Source organism: Mastomys coucha, unplaced genomic scaffold (assembly GCF_008632895.1).
Source record: "Mastomys coucha isolate ucsf_1 unplaced genomic scaffold, UCSF_Mcou_1 pScaffold4, whole genome shotgun sequence".
Lineage (NCBI taxonomy): Eukaryota > Metazoa > Chordata > Mammalia > Rodentia > Muridae > Mastomys > Mastomys coucha.
This window is the reverse complement of record NW_022196910.1, coordinates 1,358,348-1,371,448: the sequence shown is the minus strand read 5'-3', so window position 1 is coordinate 1,371,448 and position 13,101 is coordinate 1,358,348. Positions and strand designations below refer to the sequence as shown.

General features: G+C 51.1%; 1 protein-coding gene across 1 annotated transcript; it reads left to right on the top strand.

The window, feature by feature from the left end:
- Positions 1 to 4,840: 4,840 nt before the first annotated feature.
- Oaz1 (ornithine decarboxylase antizyme 1) lies at positions 4,841 to 7,631 on the top strand. Its single transcript, XM_031349893.1, is given in 6 exon segments — positions 4,841 to 5,085; positions 6,584 to 6,641; positions 6,643 to 6,729; positions 6,807 to 6,979; positions 7,057 to 7,142; positions 7,215 to 7,631. Coding segments are annotated over 6 exon segments (684 nt in total). The 5' UTR covers positions 4,841 to 4,939; the 3' UTR covers positions 7,349 to 7,631.
- Positions 7,632 to 13,101: the final 5,470 nt, after the last annotated feature.

Here is a 13,101-nt window from a genome sequence, read left to right as displayed (position 1 = left end):
TTTTTGGTTTTTCGAGACAGGGTATCTCTGTGTAGTCCTGGCTGTCTTGGAACTCACTCTGTAGACTAGGCTGATCTCCAACTCAGAAATCTGCCTGCCTCTGCCTCCCAAGTGCAAGCTCTGGGATTAAAGGCGTGCGCCACCACCCAGTTTGTTTTCTTTTCTTAGTTATTTTCAGACAGAGTCTCACACTGTAGTTCAGGCAGGACTCCAATTTACAATAATCCTCCTGTCTCAGCTTGTGCTGCCATGCTTAATCTTAGTTTACTTAAGTTTGTTTAAATGACATTCATTTTGTGTGTGTTTGTTTGTAGAGAAATCCGGGGGGAGTGGCAGACAGGGGTCAAAGGACAACTTTGGAGTCAGTTTTTCTTCTACCATGTGAGTCAGCAGGCTTCGCAGCAAGCCCCTGTGCTTCTGCCCCCTTGCTCTTTCTGCCCTGGCTCCAGCCGGGGGACATACTAACAGTGACCCATCTCAGCAGGCCTGCGGACTGGATCCAGGAGGCCTGCTGGATCCTGCATCAGTCTTAGCATTTGGAATGATGAGGCAGAAAGACAGTTAGTTTCAAGCCATAGTGGACTCTAAAGTAGACCATATTTATTTTATTTGTTTGTTTGTTTATTTATTTATTGGTTTTTCGAGATAGGGTTTCTTACTGCCTGGCAAGTAGACCATATTTTAGAACCCCAAATACAGGCTGGAAAGACATCTCAGTGGGTAGAGATGCTATCTACTAAGTCTGCAGACCAGAGTTCAATCCCTAAGACCCATCTGCAGAAAGATCTGAACCTACTTACCCAAGCTCTCCTCTGACTTCCACACAGGTGGTGTGGCACGGATGACTTCCACAATAATTAAAAAGGCAAAACAAGGGCTGGCAAGATGGCTCACCAGGTAAGAGCACTGACTGCTCTTCTGAAGGTCTTGAGTTCACAACCACCCATAATGAGATCTGACGCCCTGGTGTGTCTGAAGACAGCTACAGTGAATTCAGGCCGGAGCAAGTGGGGCCAGAGCAAGCGGGCCAGCAGAGGTCCTGAGTTCAATTCCCAGCAAACACATGGTGGCTCACAACCATCTGTAATGGGACCTGATGCCCTCTTCTGGTGTGTTTGAAAACAGTGATAGTGTACTCACATAAGTAAATAAATAAATCTTAAAAAAAAAAACCAGGGAGATATAAAGTAAAAACTTATAGTTTCTTTAAACAGTCAGTTCTGTCAGATAGTATTTTGCTGGGGCAGACATGTAAAAAAATGTTTTCCTAAAAGACAGTTTAAAAGATGTTTTGCTAAAACAGAAATGTAAAGGATCGTTTAGCTGATACAGACACAGATAAAAAGATGTTTTGCTAAGGCAAACACATAAAAAGACGTAGGATATTTAAAAAGACCCAGCAGATGGTAGACAATGCTAGATAGTATTGTTATGCCTTACTGTTCCTTAATGGTTATCGTTTGTCATGACTTCATAACAAGAAACAGCACCAAAAACTTCTAATGGGAGGCTGGAGAGACGGCTCAGAGGTTAAGAGCACTGACTGCTCTTCCGAAGGTCCTGAGTTCAAAAACCACAAGGTGGCTGACAATTATTCATAATGAGATCTGATGCCCTCTTCTGGGGTGTCTGAAGACAACTACAGTGTACACTTACATATAATAAATAAATAAATCTTGAGAGAGAGAGAGAGAGAAAGAGAGAGAGAGAGAGGAGTTATCTTTTTTTGTTTGTTTTTGTTTTCCGAGACAGGGTTTCTTTGTATAGTTCTGGCTGTCCTGGAACTCACTCTGTAGACCAGGCTGGCCTCAAATTCAGAAATCCACCTGCCTCTGCCTCCCAAGTGCCGGGATTAAAGGTGTGCGCCACCACCGCCTGGCCAAGAATTATCTTAATAATGACTTTTACAGAGTTCTCTGTCCTGACTTACTAATCTGATGGTGTTCTATCGGCTTCTTGCTGCTTCTGCAGACTCAGGCTGATTGGCAGAGTGGCGTCAGCTGATACAGACTCATATGGTAAGACAATGCCCATGGGAAGACACATAATGTTTGGAGAGAGTATAAATAGGACTCAATAAGGCCATCAGGCTTGGTCTCAAGTCTTCACTGATCTGCACTTCCTTGAGAAAGGCACGGCAGAGAACTTTCTCCTGGTGTCCCTGTTGGTCCTGGCTGCTGCTGCTGGCTTGTGCTGATTCAGCCAAGGCCTGGCTGTTTCTGCTGGGTCGTGCCACCGCTGCTGATTCCTGTTTGCAATTCCGACACTACTGAACTGGACTATTGGTATATATCCTGACAACACAGATGGGATTTGCTCCAAAGACCTATTTCTAAACAGGTCCACTTCCCTCGTCCTAATAACTTTTCTTTTCCCCTACCTCTAGTGGGTGGTGTGCTAGAAGAGAGGTTAAAATATGTAAGAACCCTTACTAAAAGCAAGTTTTTAAAAATCTAAGACAACGGTGGAGCCTCCACCTAGAATCCCCAGTGAGGTGCTAGGGAGGGGGGGCGGTTTCAGGGATGAAACTCTTCTAGAGTCCTCAAGACCCTGGGCTCCATGCCCAGCACCACATAAGCTGGGGGATCTTATCCCCCAGTGCTTGGACACAAATTCCTTGCTGCTGGAGAGAGTGCTTGCAAATATGGACACTATGATTATGAAAAACAAATCCTGGGGAGAAAGCAACCCTATTACGGGTAGGTGCTTCCTCTTTTCTCAACTTTCTGTTGCCCGTTTTAGCAGAGGTTCCTCTCCACAGCAACACAGAAATCTTAAACTAACCTATGGGTTCTCATTTGAGTTTCTCATTTTGTTACATTTTATGCCTTTGTTGTTTGTGTGTACAGATGTGGAGGTCAGAGGGCAACAGTCAGGGGTCAGTTCTCTCTGCCCACTCTCTGGGTCCTTATAGTCAAGGTCAGCTTTCCTCCCTTGCCTGAAAAAGCACCTTTACCCACTCAGCCATCTCACCAGCCCCAACGTGGAAAGATCTAACATTGTTTCCCACTGTCCGGAGACAGGGTCTACTCTGACCAATCTAGTCTGCTCAGGCCAATCATGAGCCTGCCTGGCGCCTGCAGAGGCCAGAAGAGGGTGTTGGATCCCTGGAGCTGGAATTACAGGAGGTTGTGAACCCTCAAGAGCAGAGGTTTAGTCTCCATTCAGGATCTGTGCCCACTGAACAGCAAGAACTCTTGCTTTGCCACTCACACTGAAATTGTATTCCAAAGATGAAACTATTTCTGATTTGTTGTTGTTGTTTTGAGTCAGGGTTTTTCTGTATAGCCCTGGCTGTCCTGGAACTCACTCTGTAGACCAGGCTGGCCTCAAACTCAGAAATCTGCCTGTCTCTGCCTCCCAAGTGCTGGGATTAAAGGAGTGTGCCACCACTGGCCGGCTTTATTTCTGATTTTAACCTGGAAGTGAAAGATGGTGCATAAGTCAAACTGCTGTTTGAATAGGCAATATTTGATCAAGTTTAGTCTCAGAGAACACAGGATTAAGTGGGTGGCGGCTGCATGTGCCTTTTATTCCAGTCCTTGGAAGACAGAGGCAGGTACGTCTCTGTGAATTGGAGGCCAGCCTTGTCTACAGAGTGAGTTCCAGGACCTCCAGAGAAACTTTGTCTTAAAACCAAAACAGCACAAAACAACGTCCCACAAGTGCTGGGATTAAAGGCATGTGCCACCACTGCCCGGCTAAGAAGAAATTCTTTAACTAAGAAAAAGAGATGGAGAGATGGCTCAGTGGTTGAGAGCACTGACTGCTCTTCCGAAGGTCCTGAGTTCAAATCCCAGCAACCACATGGTGGCTCACAACCATCCATAATGAGAACCTACACCCCGTTCTGGTGTGTCTGAAGATAGCTACAGTGTACTTATGTATAATAATAAATAATTTTTTTTTTAAAAGACCCAGCACTTGGGAGGCAGAGGCAGGCAGATTTCTGAGTTCAAGGCCAGCCTGGTCTACAGAGTGAGTTCTAGGACAGCCAGAGCTATACAGAGAAACCCTGTCTCGGAAAAAAAACAAAACCAAAACCAAAACCAAAAAGCTAAAACAAACAAAAAAAAAAAACGAGAAAAAAAATCCAATTTGACATAAAATATTTCTCTAGATTGGAATACTTAACTTTTGAAAGATTTTCTTTTAAATCGTAAGTTGTTTTCAAAACAAAGAGTCCCAATGTAATACCCATTAAAACAAGGTCATTAGAATAATTTTGCCGCGTGGGGGATGGGCACCAAGCAAACTGCCTGGTTCAGCCTCAGACATCTTTGACAGCTATGTCCTGACAATCAGTCTTCCTGGGGCGGGGCGTGGGACCATAATGGTTAAGATGGAGAAGGTGACAGATGACAAAATGAAGGGCCCCAGGTACAAGCCGAGGAGCAGAGCCCTAGCCTTGGGGACGGAGCTAGACAGGGCTTTACGTCTTCTCCGGCTGCTTCACAGAAGCCCCACCCCTATACGACATAAAACCTCGAGGGCGGGCTCACCAGAAGTCCAACCAATCCTGAAAAGAGCCAATACGTCCGTTTTTCTACATTGACCAATTAGCGTTCTGTAGGGGCGGGACGCGTCTGGATTTTCCTGTCTTTCCTCCCACAGAGTGACGCAACTTGCGGGGGCGGGATTCTCCTACCCCCAACCAATCATCAACAGAAACCTCCTGTCTGTTTCTTTCCTTTCGCTAATCGGAAGCCGGTGCAGGTGGGACGCGTTTGCTTTTCTTGGGCAGCCACTGCGGCCCCACCCCGTTCCTCCGTCGCATCACGCGGCTGCGTTTACGCCTGCGTGTGGGGGGCGTGGCCTGCGGGGACGACGCATATAAAAGTGGGCGTCGGCGCCGGCGCCATTTTGCGAACGGCGAGCAGCGGCGGCGGCGCGGGACGTGCAGCGGAGGTTTTTGCTGGTTTCGGACCCCAGCGGCCGGATGGTGAAATCCTCCCTGCAGCGGATTCTCAACAGCCACTGCTTCGCCAGAGAGAAAGAAGGGGACAAACGCAGCGCCACGCTTCACGCCAGCCGCACCATGCCGCTTCTTAGTCAGCACAGCCGCGGCGGCTGCAGCAGCGAGAGGTGAGAGCCCTGCCCCCTCCGCCGGGAAGCTTCCAGAAACAGCGTCCGCGGAGGCCTAGAGGGAAGCGCGGTACGCGCAGGCCTGGAGCGGGGTCGGCCTCCGGGCGCCAGATAAGTCTCGGCAGCGCGAGATCCGCCCCTTTGTGGCGGCCACGATCGCGCCGGGGGCGGGGCGGGGCGGGGCCTGTGGAGCGGGTGGCGGACTCGGGTTTGGGATTCGAGTGGATTTTAGGGAGTCTCAGGTTGAGGAGTAGGGGTTGGTTTGGTTGGAGGATGGGAAATATTTTGCGAAAATGTAGGATCCGATTTGGGGTTCGTGTCGGATTCGGGGGTTTCGGAGTTGAGCCTGAGATTTGGGGAGAGGTCTGGGAAGAGATTGGAGACTCGAATTTGGGGGTCTGCGTCTCGGATCTAGTTTTCTGATGTCAGGCGTCGACGTGTAGGTGGTTACATGGAGGGGGGTGGGTAATAAAGCGTGTGTTCTGTGGAGGAGGGGCTCGTCTTGGGTTTTGGAGTTCTTTGCAGAGTACTCGGGTTTTGGGTGCTGTTGGGGAGGGACCCTATTATGTGTTAGGGTCCATGTTGAGGACTCACAGCATGGTGGGAGAGTGTGGGATCAGATTTGGGGTGTTGAGAAAGAAGCTTGTGTCGACTTAGGAAGTCACAGGTGGAGAGGCTGCGACTAGGTTTAGGTTGGATTTGGTGATTGCATTCTGAGGGCTCCAATAATTTGGAGGGACTTTGGTCAGGATTAGAAGGGACCATGAAAGTGGTCAGGTTCAGGGGCTCACAGAGCTGTCTTGGGGGGCCATGGAGGTAGTGTGGTTGGGGGTGGGAGGGTGTGATATGGAGTAACCTTATGAATCCTTGGTCCACTTGGCAGTAAAAAGTCTGCAGTAGGGCTGGAGAGATGGCTCAGTGGTTAAGAGCACTGACTGCTCTTCCAGAGGTCCTGAGTTCAATTCCCAGCACCCACATGGTGGCTCACAACCATCTGTAATGGGACCTGATGCCCTCTTCTGGTGTGTCTGAAAAGAGCGACAGCATACTCATAAATAAAAGTAAATTTTTTTTTTTAAAGTCTGCAGTTGGTGGGATGGAGGGTCTCACTTGAAGGGTACAGAATGGGGACTAGTCTGGGAAGGGCATAGGTGTAGGTAGTGGGAACCTGGATGTAGGCTTTGCAGAGTCCTGTGGAGTGGCAGTAGGAGAGGGAGGCTTGGAGTTGTTTGACTCCAGAGCATGAGTAGAGGTGGGTGACGTAGAGCTTTGGGGCCACTGGTAGCTGCTGACCAGAGTGTGGGAAGGAGCAAGTGACCTGGAGATGTCACTGCTCGAGGCCCTCTTGGTGCCCTGCCTTGCTCCGAAAGGGCAGAACCACAAAGGTGAGGGGCGGTGACCTGGGTTGACTGTCCTCGACGGCTCCTGGGTGGAAAGCCCTGGGAAGCCCAGGCACTTACTGTTGCCTGTGCTGCCACGTGAGCATTGTGTTCTGCAGTTCTAGGGTTGCCCTTCATTGCTGTAGTAACCTGGGTCCGGGGCCTCGGTGGTGCTCCTGATGTCCCTCACCCACCCCTGAAGATCCCAGGTGGGCGAGGGAACAGTCAGCGGGATCACAGTCTTTCAGCTAGCATCCTGTACTCCGTGAGTACCTGTGGACAGCCCGGGGTGCCTGTCACTGGCACAGTAAGCTGCCCATCCTGACAACCCTGTTCCCCCAGGACGAGCGGCTGAATGTGACAGAGGAGCCGACGTCTAACGACAAGACCAGGGTCCTGAGCATCCAGTCCACGCTCACGGAGGCCAAGCAGGTCACCTGGAGGGCGGTGTGGAGTGGTGGTGGCCTCTACATCGAGCTCCCAGCTGGGCCTCTGCCTGAGGGCAGCAAGGACAGGTAGGCCACTTCCCTTGGGGCTGTAGGGGATCTGGGGACCTGGGCACAGGTCGCTAATGGCTCCATGCTTCATTCAGTTTTGCAGCTCTCCTAGAGTTTGCAGAGGAGCAACTCCGGGCCGACCATGTTTTCATCTGCTTCCCCAAGAACCGTGAGGACAGAGGTGGGTATTGCTGTAGGGTCCTGGGCAGGGAAGCTCTGGCAACCAGAGCTCTGACCCTGTGTTCCCCCACAGCCGCCCTACTCCGAACCTTCAGCTTTCTTGGCTTTGAGATTGTGAGACCCGGGCATCCCCTTGTCCCCAAGAGACCCGACGCTTGCTTCATGGTCTACACGCTGGAGAGAGATGACCCGGGTGAGGAGGACTAGGTGCCTGTCCTGCCCAGTGTCCCTGCGCCCTCTCCCGGGTTTGTCCACATGTGATTGTGCAGAATAAACGCTCACTCCATTAGCGGGGTGCTTCTTCGAGCTGAATGCTGTGTTTGTCACACTGAAGTGTTGGCTTTAATTCTAAATAAAGGTTTCTATTTTACTTTTTTATTGCTGTTTAAGATGGTCAGGTGACCTGTGCTATAGCAGCCTCCTTTGAAGTCTGGAAAAATAGTGTCACCTCCCCTGGCTCAAACCCAATAAAGTGATCTCGTTCATTGGCTGTGTCTGTGTCCTGCTGCTGGGGCTAGGTCAAGCTCCTGTTAGCTATGTTTCAGGGTCCCCACCAGAGAGGGTTCTGGGGCTTCCAGTCACTCCTGAGCCTCTGCTTAGTGGGTGGTAGTGCTGGGATGTCCTGGACTTTCGAGAGGCTGTGAAGTCTGACAGCTCCTCAGGCAACTGGCTAAAAGTGGCCGAGGTAGAGCAGCATCACCTTTGGGGTAGGTTGGGGAGAGGCTGGGCAGGAGTTGCGTGTGCTCCACTATCTGAGCTATAGACATGGATTCCCTGCCCACTGGAGCAGTGCAGGGGTGGAGCTGGGTTGCAGACAGGGCATAGGAGTTACTATGCAGTATTAGTGTTTGTAGTGGATTAGAGCTAGCATGGATGAACGGGGGGGGGGGGGGGGGGGGGGGGGGGGGGGGGGGGGAGGCAGTAAACTGGCAGGCCTTGGGGAGCTTTGTAGCCCTAGGGTGCTCAGGAACAGTGGGTGCCTGAACAGGACAAGGCCCACAGCTGCTGTATAAACCCCTCCACCCCATTGCTGTGGTGTGTTTGGGAAACTAGTACACAGAATAAGCTCTGTCCAAGAATGAGACTAAGGTGAGACTACTGTCATTTTAGGCTACTGAGATCTTACTGTGTACAGGCCTCTTGTGTTTCATGGAGCCCACAACCTCAGAGGACCAGTGAATAGACCAGGAGAACTTGGTTACAAGAAGCATGTGGAAGCTGGGCAGTGGTGGCACAGCACACCTTTAATCCCAGCACTTGGGGAGGCAGAGGCAGGCGGATTTCTGAGTTTGAGGCCAGCCTGGTCTACAGAGTGAGTTGTAGGACAGCCAGGGCTACACTGAGAAACCCTGTCTCGAAAAAACAACACAAAAACAAAAAGAAATGTGGAAGTAACTGGGTAGGGAGTGTTGGAGGTGGTGGGAAGGCTAAAGTTAGACCTTGGCAGTGGCCAGGCAGTCCTGAGAATACCTTCCCCTCTTGTGCACATGGGGGTGCTGTGGGGTCACACAGTCTGCTATCTGATCACAGAAATGGCTGCCTATCTTCATGGAGACCTGAGCTGCGGGCGGGACAGCAACACAACCCCTTTGTTCTGTTTTGTTTGTTTTGTTTTTTTCCAGGTAGCCTCAGCTAGCCTTGTGGCCAAGTATGACCTAGAGTTCGTGATCTTCCTGCTCCTGAGTATCGGGATGATGGGCATGTGCCACTACCCCAGCTTTTTGTTTTAATTTAGTAGTATTGTATGGTTGCCTGGGGATCCTGGTAGATTTCAGCCAATGACAGTGAGTTAGGTGACCTCACGGTCTTAGGGGCCATACGGTGCCACTGTAACACCAAAAGCAGTTTTTTGAGCTACCAGGGTCTTAGGAATTCAGATTGTGGGTGTTGTATCCCAGATGGGTTGGGATATTACCAATCAAGGACCTGATAGTTGAAGCCTCGTGGGACAGATCAGCTCCATGCTCCCTGTTCTCCAGTGGACAGCTCTCCCTGACAATGGCCTCCCTCAGAAATACCAACAAGGTCATGCCTATTATCTCAGTACTCCGAGGGCTGAGATCTGGTTTACACAGCCAGACTATCAAAAGCGAAAAGGCTTGAGGATAGTCTTCAGGACTAGGAGCGCCATGTGAGCTTGACAACCCCTCTTTGATTCAGAAACCTCAGGTAGGAGACGAGTCACCTCCTGAACACATTTCAGGGTACCACCCTCCCAAAAAGATAGGGAACAGACATGCCCTGTAGACTCATTGGGTAACAGTTCACTCATACAGAGAGGTTCCTAGCAGATGGGAGGCTGCTAAGTGACCAGTCCGACTGCTGGCCTCCAACAAAACCAAGACCCTGTGCTCACTCTTCTTGCTCAGTCTCTCACTTCTCTCCCTCTTGAAACTGTCTTCTTGTGTAACTCTAGCTGTGTAGACCAGGATAGCCACAAAGGTCCACTTGCCTCTGCCTCTCCAGCACTGGGGTTACAGGTGAACAACACCACACCTGGCTACTTTTATTTTTAATTGTATGTGCAAGCACGTGTGTGGAGTTGCCTGAGAAGACAATGGGCAACTGGAGCTGGAGTTGTGTTGGGCCAAAGTCTGCTGAACAGGCTCTTAACCACTGACCCATCTCCAGCTGACCAAACGTGGGAGCTCTTGACTATGCACTTCATCTTTGAGCTTTCTCCAGATACACTCAGGGTTCCACAAGCTAGGAAACTAATAACCTCGCCCCCAGCCCTCATTGGACGCACTCTACGCAGGACCTCCAACCTCTGACCACGACCCTAGCATCCTCAAGGGGGTTTTAAGCAGGTTCTCTCCACCGACCACCCCAGTCCCTCACTGTAGATTCTAAGTAGAAGCTCCACCATACCCCTACCCCCATTGCTGGGGATTCTAGGTGGGGCTGCCTCAGTCCCCCAAATAGCTGGGATAACTGGATTGGACCACAAGTTGGGAATATGTTTTCTTGTTTGGACCATAAAGTGCACCTGTACAAGGCATCTGTCTTCTGGCCTAGAACATTGAGTGCCCAGGCTTCTTCCTGGGCCCAGGGAGCTGCTCCAGCCAGTCTCCTGAGTGCTGTCGAGGGTGAGATGAATGGGCCAGGAAGGAATTGCTGTTTCAGTAGCTACCTGTGGGTGACTGGAGTTGCTCTTGATGTCCTGTATGCGGTGCATGTACACAGGTAGGTTGGAGACTGAAGTTCTTTTCTCCAAGGACCCTCTGAGATGGAGGTAACACCTAGACTAGAATCTAGATCTACGATACAACCTTGGTGCTGTGTGATTGTGGGGGGCTGCTTGCCCTCTTTGATTCATTTCTCTTTTGTTTTTGTTCAAGACAGGGGTTCTCTGTGTAGCCCTGGCTGTCCTGGAACTCACTCTGTAGAGCAGGCTGGCCTCGAACCCAGAAATCCGCCTGCCTCTGCCTCCCAAGTTCTGGGATTAAAGGCGTGTGCCACCACTGCCCGGCCTCTGATTTATTTTCTCACCGGTGGAACAGGATTGTCAAGCAGCTTTCAGGATACTGGGAAGCACTCATGACAGTCTGAGATTGGGACACAAGGTCCAGCCCAGAGGGCACCAGGAGGACACATGTGTGAACCACTATATATGTATACAGGGCCTAGCCCCAGAAAACTCAGCCCCCAAAGCTAGGCAGGTGCCTATGGCAGCAGTCCAGGCCCTCTTGAAAGAGGAGGTGTCAGCCTTAGGCAGACAAGCCAGTCCCAGAGTGGAGCTGGGACTTTCCCAGGGGTACCCCTCACCTCTAGCACCCTGGAGGATGGGACATTGTGGGAACAGAAACCAGGAGGTGAGACTCTGAAGTGAGCAGGCCTAGGCCAGGGGCAAGGGAGGTGCAAAGATGGGCAATGGTGGCTTACACTTGTCACCCAGCACCCCCAAGTGGGAAGCAGAAGAATCCAGAGTTCAAGGTCAGCTTCAGCTACATAGTAAGTTTGAGACCAGCCTGAGCTACATGAATTTCTGTTAAAAAGTAATGGCTCAAATAATAAATTATAAGAAGGCAGGTTGGAGTCTTTTAGACAAGTACTCTAGTGACTTCTATTTAGGGAGGAATACAGCTGAGGCAGCACAGCCCAGGGCCTTCGCTTTCCTGGGTTCCTGTTGGCAGGCCACTTAGGAAGTCCCCGGTGCCTCTGTCTAACACAGAGCACTTGGATTGTCCTCAGTGAACTTTCCCAGTCTTGTCCTGCCCTGCTGTGTGGCCATGGGAAAAATTACTATCACATACCTGTTGGTGACACCAAGTGTCTGAGGTGCTGGGGATAGAATTGTCTTCCTGCATGGAAGGTGAACCCCAGCCTCAGCTCCAAGTCTATAAACATTTCAGTGTCATGTCCAGTTTGTTACATAGCTGGGGCTGGTCCCCTCCCCCCGCCTCCAGTGCTGGGCTGCCGTGTGTATCACCATGACTAGCTCTGCCACCAGCAACTTCTCTTCCTGGTCACCCTTGCTGTCAGAGCCATACAGCTTCCCAACCTCAAAGGAGGAACCCAGCCACTCCAACGCCCACCCCACCCCTCCTTTGGGAATAATAATACCTAAAAGTCTGACGTTTGTATTAAATCAGCTTGTTTAATTGGATTTCAGTCAAACATAGCAGGTAAGGATAGAGGTGGTTGGGACTGGGGAACCCCAATGTAATGTACTGATACTTTGTGAACTCTAACCCTGCTGGAGTACACCCCTTCTGTCTTTTAATAACTCTAAAGGCACTTGGATTTCATTGGTGGTTGTTTTGAGGGCCCTAGGGTTGCCATAGCAACAGGGGCTAAGAGGTCACTCCAGGACAAAGAGGTTGATCTTGTCAGGCTCAGGGATAGAGTGTAAAAATGCCAGTCCACCCAGTCACTTGTGTCCTGTCGATCAGTTTGAGTGTGATGGGAAGGTTGGGGAGGTCAGGATCAAAGGGTCCCCATGTTCCAAGCCCAGTTCAGACTAGCCAAGTTTGATCTGAGTCTTCTGTTGCATTAGGCCTTTCTGTCTGGACACAATCCTGAGGGCCTGCCTCGGCACACAGGGCAAAGGCTATGAGCTCAAACGTGTTCTGTGAAGGAAGACACAGGGTCCCAGTGGACAGGTGGCAAGAGAGCTGCAGCCTGTCTTACCACATGTCCAAGGGGTCAGTTGGCTAAGTCCCACAAAGTGCCCTCTGTCCCCTCTTTCAACAGTGTCCTAACTGTGACCGGCAGAGGTTACACTGGGGAGGAACTTAGTTGGGACAGGCTAGTGGATCATGACCTGGCCCCATCTAATGTCTGAGCATTCACAATCCACTACCCCTGCCACAGGCGACTTCCCCTGCAGAGCAGCAGAGTGGCTGTGGTGTCCTGAGAGGCACTCCTAGGATCCAGGGCAGCCAGCCCTCCAGCAAGCAGATGTCCAGCATGGCAAGGCAGGGTAGAGGAACCTCTAGGGGACATGGAGACATGGGGACATGGCTTCTCCTGGCAGGTGGCCTCCTGGGCCGGAAGTTCCTGGTGGGATGGAAGGGGGCAGGGACAGGGCTCCCGAAGTGACTGGGAGCCTCTCAGCAGGGTCTGGGGTAGCCCTGGGTACCCGAGTAGCAGTGGACAGGAGCTGGGCTGGTGCATTCCCAGGGTCCTTACTACAGTCCTGGGCCCTGTGTGTGACACAGAAGTGTGTGTGAGACACAAGTCACAATGAGCTGAGGAGACTCCCACTGTAAGCACGGTGTGTCCTTTGTCCCCAGGCTTTCTCACTGTAGGCATCTGGGGGACGTGACTGCTGAGTAGGAGCAGAGGGAGGACACAGGACTTTGGGGCCACAACCTGCACCTGCATAAGAAACCTTGGACCCTGAGTGTCTCCAGCCGCTTTGGGTCCCAGCACAGCAGCCACAGCAGAAGGTGGGAGAGGCAGGTTGAAACCCTTAGAAAACATTTCAGGAACTGCAAAAGGTGTGATCTGCTCAA